A 20,064-nucleotide genomic window follows, 5' to 3' on the forward strand; every position below is an offset into this window, starting at 1 on the left:
ATACTTTAATTTTCAGGTTCTTAGAAATCAGACAGGAAGACAAAATATTTTGAACTGAGAAGTAACAGGCATTTCCAGAATTTAGTCTCCTAATTTCCTCATGAATTTCATTTTGATTTGTTGTTGTCGTTTCCAAATATTTGAACTTTGCGACACTTTTAAAGGATTTATCCTGACACTAACCAATTAATTTAATTATGAAATTAAACTACGTTTACTTCGTACTTATGTGAGGAATGGCACACATGCACTGTATTTACTATGTTCTAACCTCAAGCACGCCTAGAAATTTATTCAGCGGCTTTTGCACATTAGCTGGCACGTAATAATTTCACAACAAATTCTCTTTTTATATTCACACATTTAATATAATTAATTTTACCCATTTCCTGGAAGAAGAAATGCTACTTTACATCTTAAACAAAAATTACTTTGAACTTCACAAAGTAAGAATTTTTAAAACGCCGATTCTGAATGTGAAACGGTAGAGAACTATCAGAAAATTTTTCAGTTTCAGATCATCTATAGAAAGAAGTAGGGACTGACTTACATGTAAAAAGAAGCAAGTATTTCTAATGCAACTGACACCAGCAGGTATCGCTGTCTGCAAAACCATCTCTTGGTCATGTTTACAGACGTTACGCAGATCCAAAACGCTCTGAACCACAAGTTCAATTGGGCGACTAAGCGTAGTAATTCAAATTAGCTTTCTTCTTTGCTTGAACTTCGAGTATCGCATCCATGAAGTCCTCGTGCGTCACAGCCACGGCACTCCTGCGCAACGCGATCATTCCCTGAAAAGCACCAGATTCAAATTTATTCCGCGGCAACGCGACTCAGCAAAAACTCTGTGAAGATCACAGAGTAAACTTTTTCATGCCCAAGTCTGACGTTAAAATACGTCATAAAACAAAATATAGCCCAGAATAACTTAGCGGGATTTGACCTTCTCTCACGTAATCCAACGGTATTCAATTTTCTTTGACATCCACAAACAATATTTGACGTCGCAGCAGTGAGAATAACAATGTCGGTCTTCTGGGTACTGAGACGTTTACGTATTTTACATTTTGAAACTGAAACGCGCTATACTTACAGCCTCAACACAGACGGCTTTACACTGAGCCCCATTGAAGTCGTCTGTAGATCGAGAAAGTTCCTCAAAATTGACGTCGGGACTGACATTCATTTTACGCGAATGAATCTGCATTATTCTGGCTCGTGCCTCTTCGTTTGGATGCGGAAATTCGATTTTACGGTCCAATCGACCGGAGCGAAGGAGAGCCGGATCCAGTATGTCCACTCGATTTGTAGCGGCTATTACCTGTAAATCAAATTGCGGAGTAAAAATCGAAATGTCAGTATTACTACGCTGTAATCTACCACAGACACGTACCATGCGGAACTGCGGCTTTTATCACAGTTGGTAATGAAGCTAATCCTCGTCACCGTTTTAAAATCTGTACCTTGAAAACGAGATACGAATTATACAGTTTTAAGACGACAAAAATTGTTTTTTGAAAAGAGACATTTTTTAATACTTTTAACCAAATTCCAGACAATCAAGGAGGAATAGATTTGGTTTTCTGAAAATGAAAATACTGATTCAGTAGAATATAATTCTATAACATAATAAATAATAATCTGTGGCGTAACAGCCCTCTGAGAGCCAAAGCTGACTAGCTTGACCGCTGGCCTCACGTTCACATGCCTAAGCAGAGCTGAACGATCATCCGACCAGATATAGGATGACGTGTGGTCAGCACGACGAACCCCCATTTCATGACCAGATTACGCTACCCATTGTAGCTTCTTAATTTCCTCACGATGCTGGGTTGGCACCGGTCCCATACACTGGTCGAAAATCTCATGAGAAATTTCTTTCCCCGAGACTGGAACCAGCACGCATTCCGTATCGCCGGTCCGAAGCACGATGCCTCAGACCGAGCGGCTACGGCGCGGGAGTTCTATAACATACTATGAAAAAAAAAATGCAGGGATATATAATATGGACACAGAACCAATGAAATAAATTCTTGTTTCTAACGACATACAAATGTATCTGAATCCAATTTTTTCAACACTTACCTTAATATCCGCAGTGGAACTGAAACCATCCAACTGATTAAGCAGTTCAAGCATGGTACGTTGTACCTCTCGGTCGCCGGCCTTCTCTGAATCAAATCGTTTTGTTCCTATGGCATCCAATTCGTCGATAAATATGATGGCAGGTGCTTTTTCCTTTGCCAGTGCAAATGCGTCACGCACTAACTTGGCGCCATCTCCAATAAACATCTGAACTAACTGAGGGCCAGCGAGCTTCAAGAACGTTGATTTTGTTTGCGCTGCACAAGCTCGCGCCAGCAGAGTTTTACCTGAAATTTCATAAAAATTAACGCATTCAAATTTAAAACGGTAAATTTTAAATCATCCTATGCTTGATCGGTCCCCGTCACCATGGAACGGCTTGGCCTCCAGTTACGGAGGTTAGCTGCAAAAATACTGAATAAGCAGTCGCTGACAGCCGACAAAGGGCGGTCCTCCAGGTTGGAGGTTGGGCATAAGGCTAACAACGTTTCACCCTAAGAACCATATTGCTGCAATTGGATTTTGCTGGCCGAGGACAGGGACCAGTGGGGGGCTTTGGTTAATTTGGTGATGAACCTTCTGGTTCCCTAGTTAGTTAAATTCCAAATTATGTACATCAAAACTAATAAATTGTACAGTAGAAATATCAAAGAGAAAATGGATTCGTACCTGTCCCTGGAGGTCCATACAGAAGCACGCCTTTAGGAGGCTGAATGCCGAGGTTTTCGAATCTTTCTTTGTGAGTCATGGGCAATACCACTGCTTCAATTAACTGTAAGGAAACATTTTTAAATACTCTACTTTTAATTTATAACCATGTTACCAACAGTAAATCAATTAATGGTTCGTAGTTAATTTACACATACATCATGGTAATACGATTCACTTTAATTAAACACGTTGTGCTGCTGACTTGTATGCACATTAAAAATCAAACTTTGTGTAATAACAGAAATTTTGAAAAATGAAAACTGCACAAATGAGTCAATCACTCGCACAGACTTTTCCACCTAATACAGTAAAACCTCTCTAAGTTGGACACTTGGGGTTCCAAGAAAATGTGTCCAAGATGGAAAGAGAAAAATCAGATTGTGGTCTAATGACAATATAATCTATTTACTTACATACACTAACTACTGTAGGCTTACTTGAATTAATAATTAATGACAATAGTATTAATAATAATCTTTTGAAGCCCATTCCCATGCATTGCACATTACACCCCAGCCTCAATAAAGTTAATTCCACCACTTTTCGCTTCCCCATCGCAAAAAGAAAAATTACATTTCTGTCAACACAGTCTGAACTCAAATGCAAGCGGAGTTGAAACTGTGTCTTCTGCAAAACTGTAGTCCAGTTAATGGTTCAGCAAAAGAATAGTTAAACACTTGCAATGCATTCCAATGATGGGTTCAATGTCCTTAAGATAATCCTCCAGAGAGGAGGCATTCATCAGTCGGAAACTCAAAATAACAAAATATGTAACTGAAAAGCATCGAAGTTAAGTGCATGAACCTGTCCAACTTACAACAAAAGGGGTGTTCAAGTTCCAGGATAAAGGGGTGTCCAAGATATAGGGTATTGTGGACATGTAAAATTATAGGATATTCGCCGGTTCCAATTAAAAGTGTTCAATATAAAGGAGTGTCTAACCTGAGGGGTTTTACCAACCATGAAATGTTTGAAAAGAAAGTTACAGAGGGATACCGTGACATGGCGCTTATTACCATTTCTCTACAATAATCACCAGTTCTGCCCCAGCAAGAAACCACTCCACAATAAATGTCATTACGGAACCCAAAAAAAAAGTATAAGTCTGAGACTGTGCAACACATCCCACACAGTCCTGACTCGTACACATTTGTACAGTTTTCCTCTCTTACTGCCAGTTTGGGTGGACGGCATGTGCACGTGTGCAGACCTAGCTGTTCAAATAAGTATTTTTAAACCCCCTCAACAACCGCCATAAAACGCCTTTACTCCCGACACTTCCCGCATGCTACACCTGTATATACCTCGCTTTTGGAATAACTTTGTGCGTATGTTCATGACTTAGTACTCGGACACAGGGAAACTTTACAAACATAGCGGACTCTTCTCAGTCATGGGTTTTCACATTGCAGTTTTGCTTATTCATAGGAATTTTATTGTGAAACTTTACATCACAATTTTACTGTTTCTTACCTCCTGGATCTGCTTGTCGAGACCGCCGATATCCGAGTACTGCTCTGTGGGACGTTCATCCACTTCCATAGCCTTCACTCGCGCATCATACTCCGCTGGCAAAGTCTCAAGAATCAGGTAAGAATCTTTGTTAACTCCTACTAGGTCACCTGGTTTTAAACGTTCCGCATCTACCAATCCAATCACTGGTAAGAAGTACGTCTAAAATGAATAATACAATTAAACCAGGTGTATGACGGCAGCCGAGCGAGGGATAGGAAAAGGCAGTACAGAAGTGATCAAAATCCGGTGGGAAATGAGCAAGGATTTCTCACCTGACGTGTTGAGGTTTTAATAACAGCGCACTTCCCCTTCCTCTGTGAATCAAGATCTACCACAGCACCATCTTCCTCTCCCTGATCCTGAGGATCCACATCTAGCAACTTGATAAGGTATAAAAAAGAAAGTTGGAAGTATTACCATGATGATTACTTACAAACAACACTTACTTAATACTACACAAAAAAAAACTAAAGCAGATAACAAACTTTCACAGTGATTCAACACTAATGTCGATTTTGGTTCAGGGTGATGCTGTAATGGACAACTTCCAACATCTTATGGAAAATTGTGTATGTCCATCTTTGACTTCATCTTGAAGATGGAGACAGTATGGCTCTCAAAAAAAGCCTACATTAAAAACCACCCAGAATCCAAAGGATCCGTATTAGCACAAAAAAGTACATCATAAATACCTCAATAACATTAGAAACTAGATATGGTAGTGTTTTGTTGACTTTTATTTTCTCTGTATTTTCTTTGATCTTCTCATTCTGGGCTTGCAATTCATGAGAGATTCTCATTACTTCACTTTTCATAATTTTAATTTCATTATCAAGGAGTCTCGTGCGGCTAACGATTTCATCCGTTGACATCCGCAGAACATCTTCTCCCAATGATTCCTGAAAACACACATTTATTTAACAAAATCACTTGTAAATAACCCACTAACTTTCTGTAAAATAATTTTACTTCCAGCATGGTAGTAAATCACTGCTGCCCTGTTATAATGTGCATCATATCAACTCCTGGACCAATACATTTGAAAATTTTGGGCAGCATTGGAAAAAATATATTATATGGCTTTCTATGATATAACAATAGAAGCAACTTAAAATGGAATGTACAAACAAATTTATGCAGATTGTCAGCATATTTTCTGAGACATATATGCTATGTCAATACAAAGCTTCCAAACTATCAAGCCCTAACTCTCATGACACTACAGCAATAGTGGGCCCTGAGCAAAGTATGATCTTTGGCCCATGACTTTTCTTCTCAAAGGCAAGACTCAACCACTTGACATCAGAATAAAATTTATTAAATGGATCCTCCAAGCAACCACAAAATCCTCAATGTTTTCCACCTACAAATTGACACCATTTTCATGATCTACTTCACAGTTATCTTCACTGCTATGTATTTACAGGGAAGTCATGCCATTATACAAGTACTTATAAGTCTTAAAGAAGAAACTAGCTTACGACTGGTCTGTGTTGGTGCAGGTATTACATTTTGGCCATGTAGCTACTACTTTTCCCCAACTACTGATTGTGCTCCTGACATCTACAGAGTCCACACACATATTCTTTAGATGCCTAGAAATAGTTGGGGAAAGTTTAAATACATGGTACCGAAGCTCATAGAGAAACTGGAAGTACCTTTGTAGAAGCAATTAAATATTACATTAAATGCAAGTGTTAGAAGTGGGAATGGAATATAAAAATTATCGTCAGTTATACAGCACAGACTAAAACCAAACTTCATAACACTTGAAGCTTTAACAAGTAATTATATTTTAGTCATTACTGTGATACAACTTACTTCAGCATCTTCCCAAATAGACTTATCTTCTAACGTAACTGCAGCCATAGCAATATTCGTCTTCTTGTTACAAAGCAATGACTGTGTAACAACTGTGTACGGTCAAGCAGAGCAGCCAATATATCACACAAAATGTCCCACCTGACACAGGGTACTTAGGATGTTGGTCTCATTCTATATTTCAAACTGTCTCTATGCTTTCGCATAACCTGTGTTACCGCTTTTCCACAGTTGGAAGGCAAATGCCAGGGTATAACTTCAAAGGGGCACGGCCCAGATCCTCAAATAATGACCGTAAACTTCTGCCAAACTACATGGCGCAGCAACACAGAAGATAGCCATCTTCCTTCTCATCCTGGTAACTACTTTGCTTAGAGGTCGCAAGGATCTCTGAAACGTCGGCAAACTTCTACACTGTGCAACAACACAGAAGAGAGCCACCTTCGGACTCACCGTCACGTGACCTTAAATCCTAATAGGAAGAGAACACAAACTGCGTGTTTATCACGAATATGGCAGTTCACAGATTTCGTCATAACATGTATGACTATAGAATTCCACGAAACTAATGTTGTGGATTTGTAAATTGTGAGCCAAGTATTACTATTGCCACCAATTTTTGGTTTCTAAAAACGAGATCGTAAATAAGCTGTACTGAAGAAGGCTAAATGCAGGTTTGTGCGAAAATCTTCTTTATTAACTGAATTAGGGAAATTTTATACTTTGGTATCGTATTTCCGTTATGGCGACACTGGGGCCAAATCAATATGGTTACATGTGCAAGTTATTAGTGAACAGGCGTCGCAGCGCATGTGATACGGTCGCAAAGATGTTGGCCTTTGGACTATAAGATATATTATGATTGATAGTTCATAGGAGTAAAGTCGACATTAGTATGCTCACTGTGTGGTATAAAGCATCTCTCCCCAATTGAGGCATTTTAAAAACACGGTATTTTTTTACACTCAAAAATAAGTACTAATTCGATTGTCCTTGGATACTTCAATGCTAATTGTTTATCGCAGTCTTGTTTCAGAGGGACTTGCGTAGTTAAGGTTTTAAGTATTATCTAGTTGAAATGGTGAAGTATTTCGAAACTACGTCTGTGTTCCGTTTTAGTTGGGATCAAGTTGCTCAAGGATTCTGGAAACGTTATCCAAATCCTCACAGGTACGGGATCAGTATTTTGTTTCAGAATGAAAGAACATTCCTTTCTTATATTTACACTGGAAGATATGGAATTTGTAAGACATAAATGAAAGCGCTTGTGTCCTTTACAAAAGATACATGTATAATATCAGTACGGGAGAAACAAAATAAGATGCAAATTAAAATAGAATTATGCTATTTCCCTTGTATTGAAGTGATTAATTTTTTCTTTCCAGCAACCATGTCTTGTCTGAAGACACCATATTTCGAGAAATACGAGGAAACAAACTATTTACCAAGCGCCTGCTCACCAAGACCAACAGGGTTCCAAAGTGGGGAGAGCATTTCGTTAATGCCCGCACTGTTAAGATTGTTGAGGAGTCTATCACAGATCCAAAGGAGAAAGTTCTAATTACATATACAAGGAATATTGGTTATGTTAGAGTAATGGTAATTGGTCTTTTATATATTTTGATTTGCAATGGAATTTGCATACTTTTAATAATTACTGCCAAATTTTTTATAACATTAAAAATGTTAAAAATGCAAATTTGTTTATATCAGATTATTAGTTACACTGTAGCACACCTGGTTTGTGTGCCATGTTCCATTTGTGAAAATTGTTTATCTTACACTTAACATAGAAATATTTTCATGTAAAAATGAAAACTTGGAGGAGCTTCATGGAAATTTGCAGTAAATTGCTTTTACTGAGTATTCTGTGCCTACCCCAAACAATTTTCAGATCCATTTGGTCAAAGTTCAGTGTGGGGTAATATTTTCTCAGGAAGACGTTAATGGCCAAGCATAAAAAATACTCCAACAACAGATTGGCATATTCAATGAAAATGGAACTACATTACTTTTGTAAGTTGGTTTTCATTATTTACTTCTTGGTTGTGATGCTGTAGGCAGATATCAGAGAATCTTACTGCCTCCATCTTCTGGGCAGAAAGTGGAGACAGTAAGTTTCTCCGAGATGTTGATAATGCCTATGAGTCTGCATGGCATCACAACTCAGAACAACACTGTCCTCCTCAATGTCATGAACACCTCCAATTTAAAGTTAATTATTATTCTCCTCCCCACTACATGGCTTATCATCTATATTTTCCTTTCCAGAGTATTGTCGAGAAAGTTGTTTACACGGTAAGTAGAGAAAATCCTAACTGGACAGTCGCCGAGCGATCAGCCTGGATTGATTCGCAGGTCTTTGGTTTTGGGAGAGCCATCCAGGCATTTGGTCTTGAAAGATTTCGTAAGAATTGCCAGCAGATGGTGGGAGGATTTAACTATGTCCTAACCACCATGTTCCCCAACTCTACAACAACTCTGTCTCATATGACTTCTGACGAGGTGATGACTTCAAAGAAGGAAACTTTGAAAGATGCTGCAAAAAAAGCCACAGACCTCGCCAAATCCAAAGCGGGACCAATTTATGCATCCTGCCAACCGAACAAGACGTAATTCCATTTGTACATTACTGCTGTAGTTTCATAAGGCACTGGTGTTAGAATTGGCAGATTATTAAATTTGAATTAAATAACAAAGCTTTCATTTAAATTGTTATCATCCTTCAACATGGTGATCAAAGTGAAAGATTTTCCACTTTCTTAAGCTACCTCTCGTGCACTATGATCTTTTTGAACACATATCAGAGGACCGAAGCAGTGCTTATAATGTTGCCACATTTCAGCACTGAAGCATCTCTATTCCAGAGACGCCTTTAAGTATGACTTTTTCATGCATCTTTAAATCACCAGAAATATTCCTGATCAGTTGATCATTTTCTATTTGATAATATACTTCACTACACAGTATTTGCATGTGCTGGGATACCTCAGTGAGTATAGTGACTAGCTACGGGCTGGACGACCGGGGTTCGATCCCCGATTGGGGTAGAGGATTTTTCCTCTAGCCTCTGCGTCCAGAGGGGCTCTGGGTCCCACCCAGCCTCCTATCCAATGGGTCCCAGGGGTAAAGCCAGCCGGGGCGTGATGCTGACCACTCACTCCGATCTAGTGCCGAGGTCAAGAAAGAGAGGAGCTATACCTCCACTCACCCCAAGCGCCTGTATGGCACGTAGCTGGACAAACTTTACTTTACACAGTATTTGCACTGAGAAAGTGGTAAAACTTGTGATCTTTCATGTTAAGTTCTGTTCTATTGTCTTATATAATCTTGAACATTACAAGGTCACTAGAAAAGTTTTGATGTATTGGTCAAGCAAATGAAAGCTACTGAGTGCAGGAGGAAGTTGTCTCATGTCTGATGTATGAAAACATTACATGATAGAATGACTATATTATTTATACTTGAGCAACATGTACTTATGTCATTATTGGTGGTATACGTTACTATTATTGAAGAATCTGAATTGGAGATATTTTATGCATTTGTATTAGCATGAATTTCATATAAGAGCTGTACCAATAGGTAAGTCTAAGCTGCAACTAACCAGTGTCGTGCAGCAATTGCGTACAGCTTCGAAAGTGGCCTGCGGAACTTTCAAAAGAGGTTTCCCGGACATTGGTCTATCATTCCAATATTTTACAGACTTCAGGGGGCAAAAAATAGTCCCCGTGGCATATATAAGTCCAATATGTGGGGAAGAAAGTGAACTGCTTGCGGCACAAAACAAGCCCAGTTGAAGTTGTCTCTTGCATGATGCAAAATACATCAGCTAGAATGAGTGCCTGTTCAGAAATAGTTTTGATCATCATCATGCCCTTTTCATATCATGGCATCAGGCAATTTCTTTTTGTTTCCATCAATAAAGTATTACCTTCAAGGCAATCAATTTTCAAATCCTGAAGATGCCATTGATGGATAGAAACAAATAAACGAAGTGGCACTTTTGCTTCCAGTATTGATTTAGGAGGATGGAACACTGCATAAAATGAGGGGATTAATGCAATGGAAAGATCTAACTTGCTGTTGGATCATGTATCTCAAAAATTTCCTAGCTCTGTATCATTAAATGTTTCATTTATATACAGACAGTTGTCAATGCATAATGTTTGTTTAGAGAGAGTATTTCCATTTATTGTAGATATATTTTTATGTAAATTTTGTTTTGCATTTGAGAAAAGGTTCTTATTGCATAGCTTGCGACGTGTAATATATAAGTAGTAAAACATGTTATATACTACATAATGAACATAATTTTTTTTTGTATATGCACAAAACTGTGCAGTCAAATTCAAGAATGGAAATGTAGTATGAATGCTTTTATAAGGCATGTAAGTATCCTTGATAATCTGATCTTTTAGAGGAGCTAAATAAGATACTGACTGCTGTACATAGTGGCTGGCAAATTTAGAGACAAACTGTCGACAAGAAAATGACACAAAAGCTTGAAATGGGGATATAAAGCATGTATACAAACAAAACTGTTTACACTTCGAAGGACACTAATGCCAAATGCATTTCGACCTCAAGAGGTCATCATCAGTGACAAAAAACAAGTTAATTCATATAATACAAATCAAACAGATTATGGTTTTTTAATGGTGTAAAAGGTACGTATTTTACGAAATCACATTTATGTAACACCTCACTGGACGTTGATTGCACAGGAGTTGGTGTATTATATTGGGCACTTAGCTTTTATGTCCACTGGCCTGATTGCTGTTGTTGGTCTATGGTGAGCCTGTGAACTTCAACGATGCGTGGGAGTTACTTGACAGCAACACCCATGCATCGTTGAAATTATCTCAGTAAAAAATGGACTTAGAATGTTGTTCACATACCTTTCACCATTGACTGTATCATCAAAAGATAGGTCCAATTATTTTGTAAGGCCATCCGCCTGCACAGCCACTGCTTCTCGGTCAGACAAGAATTGTTCCACTGTGTATTATTATTATTATACCTATTTATAAAAAGGGTGATAAAGTGATTAGTTATGATCAAGGAATATAAATTTTACCAACTACAAATCAATTATCTCATGGTTAACTCCATACGCACACAAAATTATTGGGTCATCAGTTGTGGATTGCAGTATAATATGTTAACTACTGAGCACATATTCTGTATTCATCAAGTACTGGAGAAATTACCGCCATACTGATTTCAAGAATTGCATTAGCTGCAACAGTGTCATGGCATGAAAAAATTCAATATTCCCATTGGTTTCATTGTTATTTGTGTGAAAGGGTTCATGTGTAGTAGTTAGGGTTGCATTCAGCACTATATATTCAACATGTTATGAAGGTGTAGGGCAGTGGTCCCCAACGGGGTGCCCGCATTGTTACGGAAAGAGGTTATACTAAATAATGAAGGCCGTTCAACCACGAACATTATAGAATCAAAGCGCAGATCTCGACTTACTGACGCCCATCTTGACAATTGTTTGCGAGCAGCATCATCATCCTACACTCCCAAATTTGAAAAACTGGCCGATGAAATGCAGCGCCAAACATCACACTAACTTCCCACTTGAGTAATAATAATTGTACTTATAAAAGTACGTATTTTTGATCACACGGTTTCTTGTATCATTAAATGTTGTGTTGTTTTGCGTATTATTTGGTGTCCAGAGAAAAGAAAATTTGGCTTTGTTAATTGGTTGGTGCCCACCACAATCTCATAAACTCTCAAATGTGCCCGTAGGCACAAAAAGGTTGGGGACCACTGGTGTAGGGAATTATAATCAAGACACTAGAGGAAAAAAGTTAATATGGTATGATCACTCTCAATGATAGGGAAATATTCATATAACAGTTTTATTAACTAAATCAGACACTTAGTTGCATCTATGCAAGTTCATTAGCCAATTATCAGAGTATAGGTAAGTGATTCTGAATTTACTGTATCTTTGTGAATATAAGTCACCAGAAATTAAGAAGAAAATAAACAACTCTTAATATATAAGCTGCACTGAACTTTGTTAAGTTAATTTCCTCTCAAGTACCAGCCACATTTAAACTTTTTTTTTAAGTTCAAAAGACATTGCTTAATCGCAGTTTTGCAACAACTAATCATACCATGCATACTGCTTGCTGATCTCAAGAAAATGTAATTTAAAATATCTGTCCTGCATAACTGTGATTATAATAAATCAATCAAGTGCGTGTTTGTTAATTGTATCGTTCTCTCATTGCAAATTATGAATGCAATTTTACATAGTTTTTTATATAAACTTGTGGTTACTAATAAATGTAAATGGTGTGTTTGTTCATTACTACTGAAATACATTACTGAAGGTTTCCTTTGTCCTTTAACCAACATCTAGGTTTAAACCAGTCATCATTCATTCAGCACTGATTACTTACTATTCAAGGGTAACCATCTTGCTCCACTGCCAAAATATCAATAAAGATGTGACCATCCAAACTCAATTACTTTACCTCATGTCTCATTCATCTATTCTTCTGTGAAACAACTATTTGTATGTTGATTATTACTGAAATATTTGCATTAATCATAAATTATTATTCAAAATTTTCTAATCAACTGCAGTACAGATTATCTTACCATCAAAAGAATATTCCAACTGCTGTACCTTAGTTTTTGGGAAGGCAGATTTCAAAAAATGGTGGGACTCTTATTAGGGTAAATACCATATACATTTTCTATACAGGTGAAACATGACTTTTTGATTGAGAACCACTGATACATAGATGATTACTTTCATTTAACATTTTGTGAAGTTTTATGAATCACCGTTTCTTCTTAAATCCAGAAAACTCCATACATAACAGAGGATTCCTCTTCTTTGCCTGTAAAATGTACAGTAACCTAATTGATCTATTTTGTAATTAGTCACATAGTTGTCATATATCTGTCTAGTAACCCTGAATTCAGAGTTAATAATTTTGTTTTTAAAGTCTTTTTGAAGCTAAAACTTAGAAACATTTCAAGAATACATAAATCCCCCAAAATTTTTTTTGGACTTTATTACATAACCTCACTCATGGTTTTTATGTTTTTAAATATGTTCTGCTTAATAAACACACATGACCCTGCTTCTCCTTGGAAATGTTACTGTCGTACAACTTCAAACTTTCAACATTATTTCCTGATGCACAGTTGGCAATGCTCGTTAAATTTGGGCTAATTGTAGTCAGCACGTTTATTACACAATTTTGCAGCCAGGAGATGGAATGCAGCTATTTCTCAAGTAATACGAACTTCCCATTTTAACTTCATGAACTTTGCTATACAAGTTTCTTACGTTTCACACTTACGTCATATCGGGCTTTGGCATTGGAAGTTCCAGAAAAACCACCATCCCTTGGAAAATGTCTTTTATGTGGTCTTGAAACACCTGCTAGGTTCTTAAGGGCAGGTGGGATGATGTATTCAGGCACATCTGCCAAGTGCGGTTGTATTTTTACCGTATGAAGAGCTTTGTCATGTCGCAATGACTGAAGATCCCGTGGATTATCTACAAAATAGCTCTGCGTCCAGACACAAATCATATATATATATGTATTCAAAGTATGTCTTAAGTTTGGCTAGATTATATACACGCCAATGAGTCAACAAATGCGACACACAGAACACTGGACGTACTTCATATTATAAAGCACACACTACATACACAAAATTACCTTAAGCTTCTGGCAGTTTAATACTTCTTGCTTGATTTCCTTTAGACGTGCCTCTCGTACTGCAATTCTTGTAACGGAACGCCACGCATCCTTTGAACGGTAACGGAATCCTTCCACTTCTTCAAGTTTAAATTGGTAAGCTCTAGGAATCAACGTTGATTTATTAAGGTAATGTAAACACATATGAAAGGGTGTATACTGTGAGAATTTAATTGCTCTATCTTCAAATTCACTGAGGAATAAACTGATTTTCATGCTGAATGCATGTGGGACGAGGGGTGACGAGGTATGATTACTGCCTCATGAAACAATGCAGCTGGACTTATGGCAAAATCAAAAAGCCAAATAGCTACATGAATCAAAATATTCTGGAGGTAATTTAAATATAGCAAAATTACAGTTGGAGTGTAGGACACTTGAGCTTGGGATGGCTCTTACTCATTCTTGATCTTGGCACTAGATGGGAGTGAAGAAGACGGAGACAATAATTCCTTCAAAACAAACATCCACAAAATTAGTGTCAAGACCACAATCCACAGTCACCATCATGGAAACCTCAAATCTCAGCAAATGGTTGTCATTATGACTGACCTGAACACTTTTTCATCTTCAGAACAGCAACTTCGTAGACGATCTTCGACATCCTCCATTAAAGGGCGTTCTCTTATGCTTACAAATGACAGTGCAGTACCCTGCAATGAAAATTATTCCTCAAATCACTAAATTTCAATGTTTATCACTCAATGGACCTCTCCCTTTCAGAAACTTCTGATGATTTCAAGGGACCACATATCACATATCTATACAAAAAAGAAACAGTATAATGTTAAGTAAGCTAAACTGTTTAATGTATTACCTCAAAAATGTTTTCAATTGGTTTCTCATCTTTCATTCTTAAGCTCCAATTTTTGAACCATTTAAATTCTAGATCACCTTAGATTCTGTTAAGTATTTACAATTAAGTTATACACAATTTTTTTAAAAAAAATCTAATTACAGAAATGTAAAAGCTAATTACATTTTAACTCACCTGGTGTTTACCCCTGGCAGTCCGGCCAACTCTGTGAATGTAAGAGCCAACATCAGGTGGGAAATCAAAGTTGATTATATTTGACACAAACTGAAAATCAATGCCCCTTGCAACACCAAATTCTTTGTCTTTCTTACGCTTTCTGAAATTAAATAAAAAAACAAATTGAGACACATGAATAATTACTGTTTCCACTATATAAATTGAAGATAGCCAAACCTGCAAGGAAAATTGAACGCTATGAAATTAATCACACTCATTAGTGATTGTACAAGAAAACAATTTGTGAAGCTGAGGCAGAAGTTAATATGATTTACAGCAATTCTACTCAAAGTGTGGTAATCAGACTTCCGTCTTTTATATTTTAATATATTTCTAACTATTTTACAATACGGATTTCAAGATGTGGCTACAGAAAATAAATAATTAATTTTTAGATAGTGGTCTTCTGTGCTATTACACCATGTAATCTGCTGGTTATATACGGTTCAGAGAAGCCTGTTGCCTCCATCTCCAGACAATATGAGGGATCTGAGCAAATTAAATATGTATGAAGAATTTAACAACCAAACCATATTAATATCAATAAAACTATATATACCCTTTCTTTCCGACATATCTCAGTGCATGTGGCTCATCCAAAGCTTTTTCATCTGAAGCGATAATGATGTCATACACTCCCTGGTTGAACTGATTTACGGACAAGCAACGTATGGTAGCGGGAAGCTCTGAGTTAAGAACGCAAGTTGGAATTCCAAATTGCTCTAAAAACAACTTCAACCTAAGTGAGAAATATTACATATTATTTCTAAAAAGGTCTAACACAAACATGTTCCAAATTATGACAATGAGTTTATTGTAAGGCTCCCCCGAAGGCATACAGCAAATGATGAGTTTAATAAACGCCTACAAATTATTAACATGCACCGAAGCAAATTGATATATACAACAAATCAGACTTTTAACTGGAACTATGAAGAATGTCACTGTATAATACTTCACTTCATATGACTCCAGTTAAAAATTGTTCTAAATACAACTTCTGAGAATAAAATTCTGAAAGATGATTAGTATAAAGTACCTGAAATAAAATGCCCATTTTATCTGAAAGTGAACCAGGTTAGTTACTTTGTGAATGGGCTACAAACAGAGTTTTGTTAGACAATGGTTCAACAGCTAGGTTTGAAACAAGAAAAATCACTGAGTGACTGGAATAGTTGCTTCATTTGTTTTTGTTTTTTGGGTGTGTATCTAAGATTTTTTATTTAATTTTCTTCGCCAACTAAATATTTACATACTTGTAACATCTATCCACAGAGTTGACAAAGATGATAGATTTTCCCCGTACAAGATGTAACTTCAGTAATGCATACAAAATGGCCGCCTTTTCATCTTCTTCAGCAGCCAAATGATAGTGTGTCAACTGAGTTGCCGGTGCCAACTCTGGTTCTTGAAGTTTCAGGATCACAGGATTGTGTAATACCATGCTTTTCAAATTCAGCACATCTTCCGATAACGTAGCACTGGCCAATATTGCCTGGTAGACACGAGGCAGATAACTAGAACACACACAATTAAGATTTAGTTATTTGTATTTCCCTTCAAGTGAATAACTAATATTATTAACCTTCATCGTACAGGAAAAGCTGATTTAAACTACCAGCTGGACTTGAACCCCAGGGTTAAAAGCTAGCAATATCATAGTACAGCCAGCTGGACTGTACATAAGACGCAATGCACAGTCAATAAAGGGTTCTTTATCAGCATGATTAATTAATTAACCACACATGCAAATCATCTTCAAAATATCAGAGAAAAAAAAACTGACTTCATTCCTAAAAACTGGCACTAAAAATAACAAATTCAATTATAATAGAACCAGCAGGTTAAATACTGGAAACACTAGAGTACAATAATGGACCATCCAGTTTAATCCAATGCTCATTACCTCAACCTAAGATACAAGTTAAAGATATGTAATATTAATTATAATCAATAAATATTTATTACCTTAAGACCTCCTTCATCTCAGATTCATATCCAAATGAGAACACAAGATCAGCTTCATCAACTACCAACACCTCAAGCGAGTCCTTAAGATTGAGATTTCGAGCTTTCAAGTGGGTTAGTGCTCTCAAAGGTGTACCCACAACAATATCGGGACGTTCAACCAAAATTTGGCGCTGTGCTGAAACGTCTACCTAAAAAAATTGTTTATAACAATTCTTTTAAAAAATTTCTGAATGAAGATGACGGGTCATTAAACATATTTCTGAATCTGTGCAGTACTAAACATTTTATTTGCCTCTCTTATGGCATGCATCATAGAACTGTTGTATTTTCTACTGCAGTCCACCCGGCCTCCTTTGCAATATTCTCTTTCCCCATGGAAAAGCAGCAATGTCATGCCACCACTCATACCCATTTAATGTTGAGGTTAAGAATGGCCAAAACTATCCACTCCCCACACATCTTCATGGACTGATGCTTAATTCATCACATGGAAAACTTTGTATTTACGTAACTGTATCGCTCACCATATAGCAGAGGAGTGGGAAATTCAATATTTTTGCAACACGACATGAGTATATAAATATGAAAGGGTAAGACTCAGTCATTATCATTTAATATGTTACAGAAACTTCATGTGGGAGGTTAAGCTGTTGACTATTAATATTAAACATAATGAAATAAGAAATAATGATTCATAATTCATTGTAAAGCTATTAATCCATTATCTGTGCATACTGTTGGGTCATTAACTGAACTTTAGCATCAACACTTTAAACAAATCAAAATTAAACTAACTTAACCTAAATTTGACAGGGGCAATGACTACACCAGATTCTGCTGGTTACCATAGTCTACGATGTGAAAGTATGGTGCACTAAACACAGAAGAGGTTGACATTAATTATGAGAAGTTTCAGAAACTGCATTCAACCCCTTACACTTTTACAACACAGTATTTCTAACTCATACATCATATGCCATCATAAATACTGAATTTTGCATTGCTGCCTTTCTATTTTCACTTTATCTTTGTAAGCAAATGTGATGAATAAGAGAATACTGAAGATGGTCATCTTCTGGGTTGATGCACCATGTAGTATGGTAGAAGTTTACTGACATCTCAAAGGTACTTGCTGCTTCCATCATTACCCTGATGATAGAGGCAGCGAATATTCAGAACATCTCCAAAGACAGCCATTTTCATACTTTCCACCATGATAACCTCAATCTCACAAAAGAATTACAAAACACCATATTATATTCATCATTACATGGTGCAGATGGATGTTATGTTCATTGGGTTAATTTAATTAATTTTGTAGCAATGATGCTATTGAAAAGACCAGAAATACAAGGATTTCTTATTGTGCATCCAAGAACAGAAAACTTTTTGGCAAACAGCATGACAATAGGTCAGGTAGAGTGGTGGAGGCAGACAGGAGGGGCAATGATTAGATATAAACTGCTATAACATCACACAAATATAGGCGTCTCCTTCCTCGTTATGTCTGTCCTTAAAATATTTCAGTTCAGTATGTCAATTTCTGAATTTGAACAGCATGATAATCTGTAATTTAATTTAAATCAGTGGTTATCAACCAATGGTTAACAGAGAAGTTGTGGTCCATGTTCTCAAATCCTTAAAGATTAAAAAATTACTTACTTGAGGTGATATATCAACACAGCAAATTTCACGAGAGCATTTTGTTGTTAACTCCATGAAATTTGTATGTATTTGTTGACAAAGCTCTTTACTTGGAGCAAGAATAAGTGCTTTTGTATTTTGCTCCTTAGACACCTGAAAATATTTTTTATTATAAATACCTATACATCAACTACATCAGGTTTAACAATGTCAAATATAAAAGAAACAAGTTAAGAAATTTATACACAGCATAACAAGCAATTCTGGCATGTTAACTCTGTTATGAAGTTCACCTTTTAATTTGCAAATGCTAACTCTTGACAATCTTGTACATAATGTAGAATGGGCAGAGCTACTTTGAAAGGACCTCCAATTTAAATCTCCATCAACATCAGTCCAAGAGTTTTTTTAATAATGAGAGGACAGTATACAAATCACATCTGTTTCATTATCTACTTTGAAGACTTATGATGTGATCACATCAATGTGACTAATCCTTCCTTTAAAAAGTAAATGTAACTCACAGAATGAAATCATGCAGTCTGGGGACACCTCCTGAAACCAGCTGATGTGATTTGTGCACCCTACATACATTAATTCACTCATGGGTGGTATATTTTGGAATGTGAAGGAATGAAGGAAAACGTTATAGATAACAACCTTCAGAATTTTATCTAATAATGGGTATAGAAAAGACTATCTGATGCTCATACAAACTTGCCTCTTACTAAAATGCCATATCATCTTATCAACTCTAAACTGCATTTATTAACAAAAACGTATCTTTACGGCATTCTGCATGAACATGTAATTTTCAGTGTACTTACTTGCTTAGAATTAAGAATCCTCTGCACAACAGGAATAGCAAATGCTCCCGTTTTTCCTGAGCCGGTTCGTGCTCGCAAAAGAACATCTTTCCCCTCCAAAAGAAGGGGTATAGCTCTTTCTTGAATTAGCGTTGGTTCAAGCCATCCAAGTTTTGCAACTGCCTAAAATATAAAATAAAATTAGCTCCCATATGTTCATTATAACGTATTCATTCGATCTGGTACTTACGAAAGTGAATATACAGTAACACAATGAGAATTTAACAAAACCTCGGACTATTCGTGAATCTCTATCAACTGAAATCACTAGCAGATTATATTAATGTCCATAGTAAATATCAACCAACTTTTAATATTCTGTCATCTAATTCCATTTCATGGAAATTACGTGGTTTAATAACATCTTCTTCCGCCATTTTACACAGCTTAGAAACAATAATTATAATTATACCACATGATACTTCGCACGTGTCATTAAAACCAACAGCAGATACGTTTATTCGCAACGTTGGTACCTACTGATTCAGATCAAAGACTAGCAACATCAATCGAGTTCGTTTTAATAGTAGGTTCACTGCCGCTGCTGATAGATAGCAGGACTATATATATATATATATATATATATATATATATATATATATATATGTGTGTGTGTGTGTGTGTGTGTGTGTGTGTGTATGTAGTCTTATCCTCCCAAAGATTTCCA

The 20,064-nt window shown here is 36.6% G+C and overlaps 3 protein-coding genes across 5 annotated transcripts; 1 reads left to right on the plus strand and 2 right to left on the minus strand.

Annotated features, from left to right (window-relative positions):
* Positions 1 to 341: 341 nt before the first annotated feature.
* Positions 342 to 6,543, minus strand: Rpt5 (26S proteasome regulatory subunit Rpt5). Its single transcript, XM_022060696.2, has 8 exons — positions 6,136 to 6,543; positions 5,007 to 5,213; positions 4,587 to 4,694; positions 4,273 to 4,473; positions 2,758 to 2,860; positions 2,089 to 2,375; positions 1,097 to 1,324; positions 342 to 794 (listed from the first exon to the last, which is right to left on the minus strand). The coding sequence occupies exons 1-8, from the start codon at positions 6,181 to 6,183 to the stop codon at positions 684 to 686; spliced, it is 1,293 nt and encodes a 430-aa protein (XP_021916388.2). The 5' UTR covers positions 6,184 to 6,543; the 3' UTR covers positions 342 to 683.
* A 549-nt stretch (positions 6,544 to 7,092) lies between these two features.
* On the plus strand, positions 7,093 to 12,472 carry prel (preli-like). Its single transcript, XM_022060697.2, has 3 exons — positions 7,093 to 7,305; positions 7,521 to 7,734; positions 8,407 to 12,472. Exons 1-3 carry the CDS (start codon positions 7,214 to 7,216, stop codon positions 8,749 to 8,751), a joined length of 651 nt encoding a protein of 216 aa, XP_021916389.1. The 5' UTR covers positions 7,093 to 7,213; the 3' UTR covers positions 8,752 to 12,472.
* On the minus strand, positions 12,001 to 19,906 carry Ddx56 (putative ATP-dependent RNA helicase DDX56). Of its 3 annotated transcripts, XM_022060689.2 has the most exons (11): positions 19,706 to 19,901; positions 19,359 to 19,520; positions 18,550 to 18,684; positions 16,885 to 17,075; positions 16,173 to 16,433; positions 15,476 to 15,655; positions 14,875 to 15,016; positions 14,436 to 14,536; positions 13,845 to 13,986; positions 13,479 to 13,691; positions 12,001 to 13,010 (listed from the first exon to the last, which is right to left on the minus strand). In XM_022060689.2, the coding sequence occupies exons 1-11, from the start codon at positions 19,772 to 19,774 to the stop codon at positions 12,951 to 12,953; spliced, it is 1,656 nt and encodes a 551-aa protein (XP_021916381.1). In that variant the 5' UTR covers positions 19,775 to 19,901; the 3' UTR covers positions 12,001 to 12,950. The 3 variants fall into 3 exon arrangements, with proteins under 3 accessions (XP_021916381.1, XP_021916382.1, XP_021916383.1); XM_022060690.2 differs by lacking the exon at positions 15,476 to 15,655 and having other exon boundaries at positions 19,706 to 19,906; XM_022060691.2 differs by lacking the exon at positions 12,001 to 13,010 and having other exon boundaries at positions 13,485 to 13,678; positions 19,706 to 19,905.
* Between the last annotated feature and the right edge of the window lie 158 nt (positions 19,907 to 20,064).

This window comes from Zootermopsis nevadensis, unplaced genomic scaffold (genome assembly GCF_977971745.1).
Source record: "Zootermopsis nevadensis isolate Lab colony 2312 unplaced genomic scaffold, Znev_1.0 Znev_ptg000007l, whole genome shotgun sequence".
NCBI lineage: Eukaryota > Metazoa > Arthropoda > Insecta > Blattodea > Termopsidae > Zootermopsis > Zootermopsis nevadensis.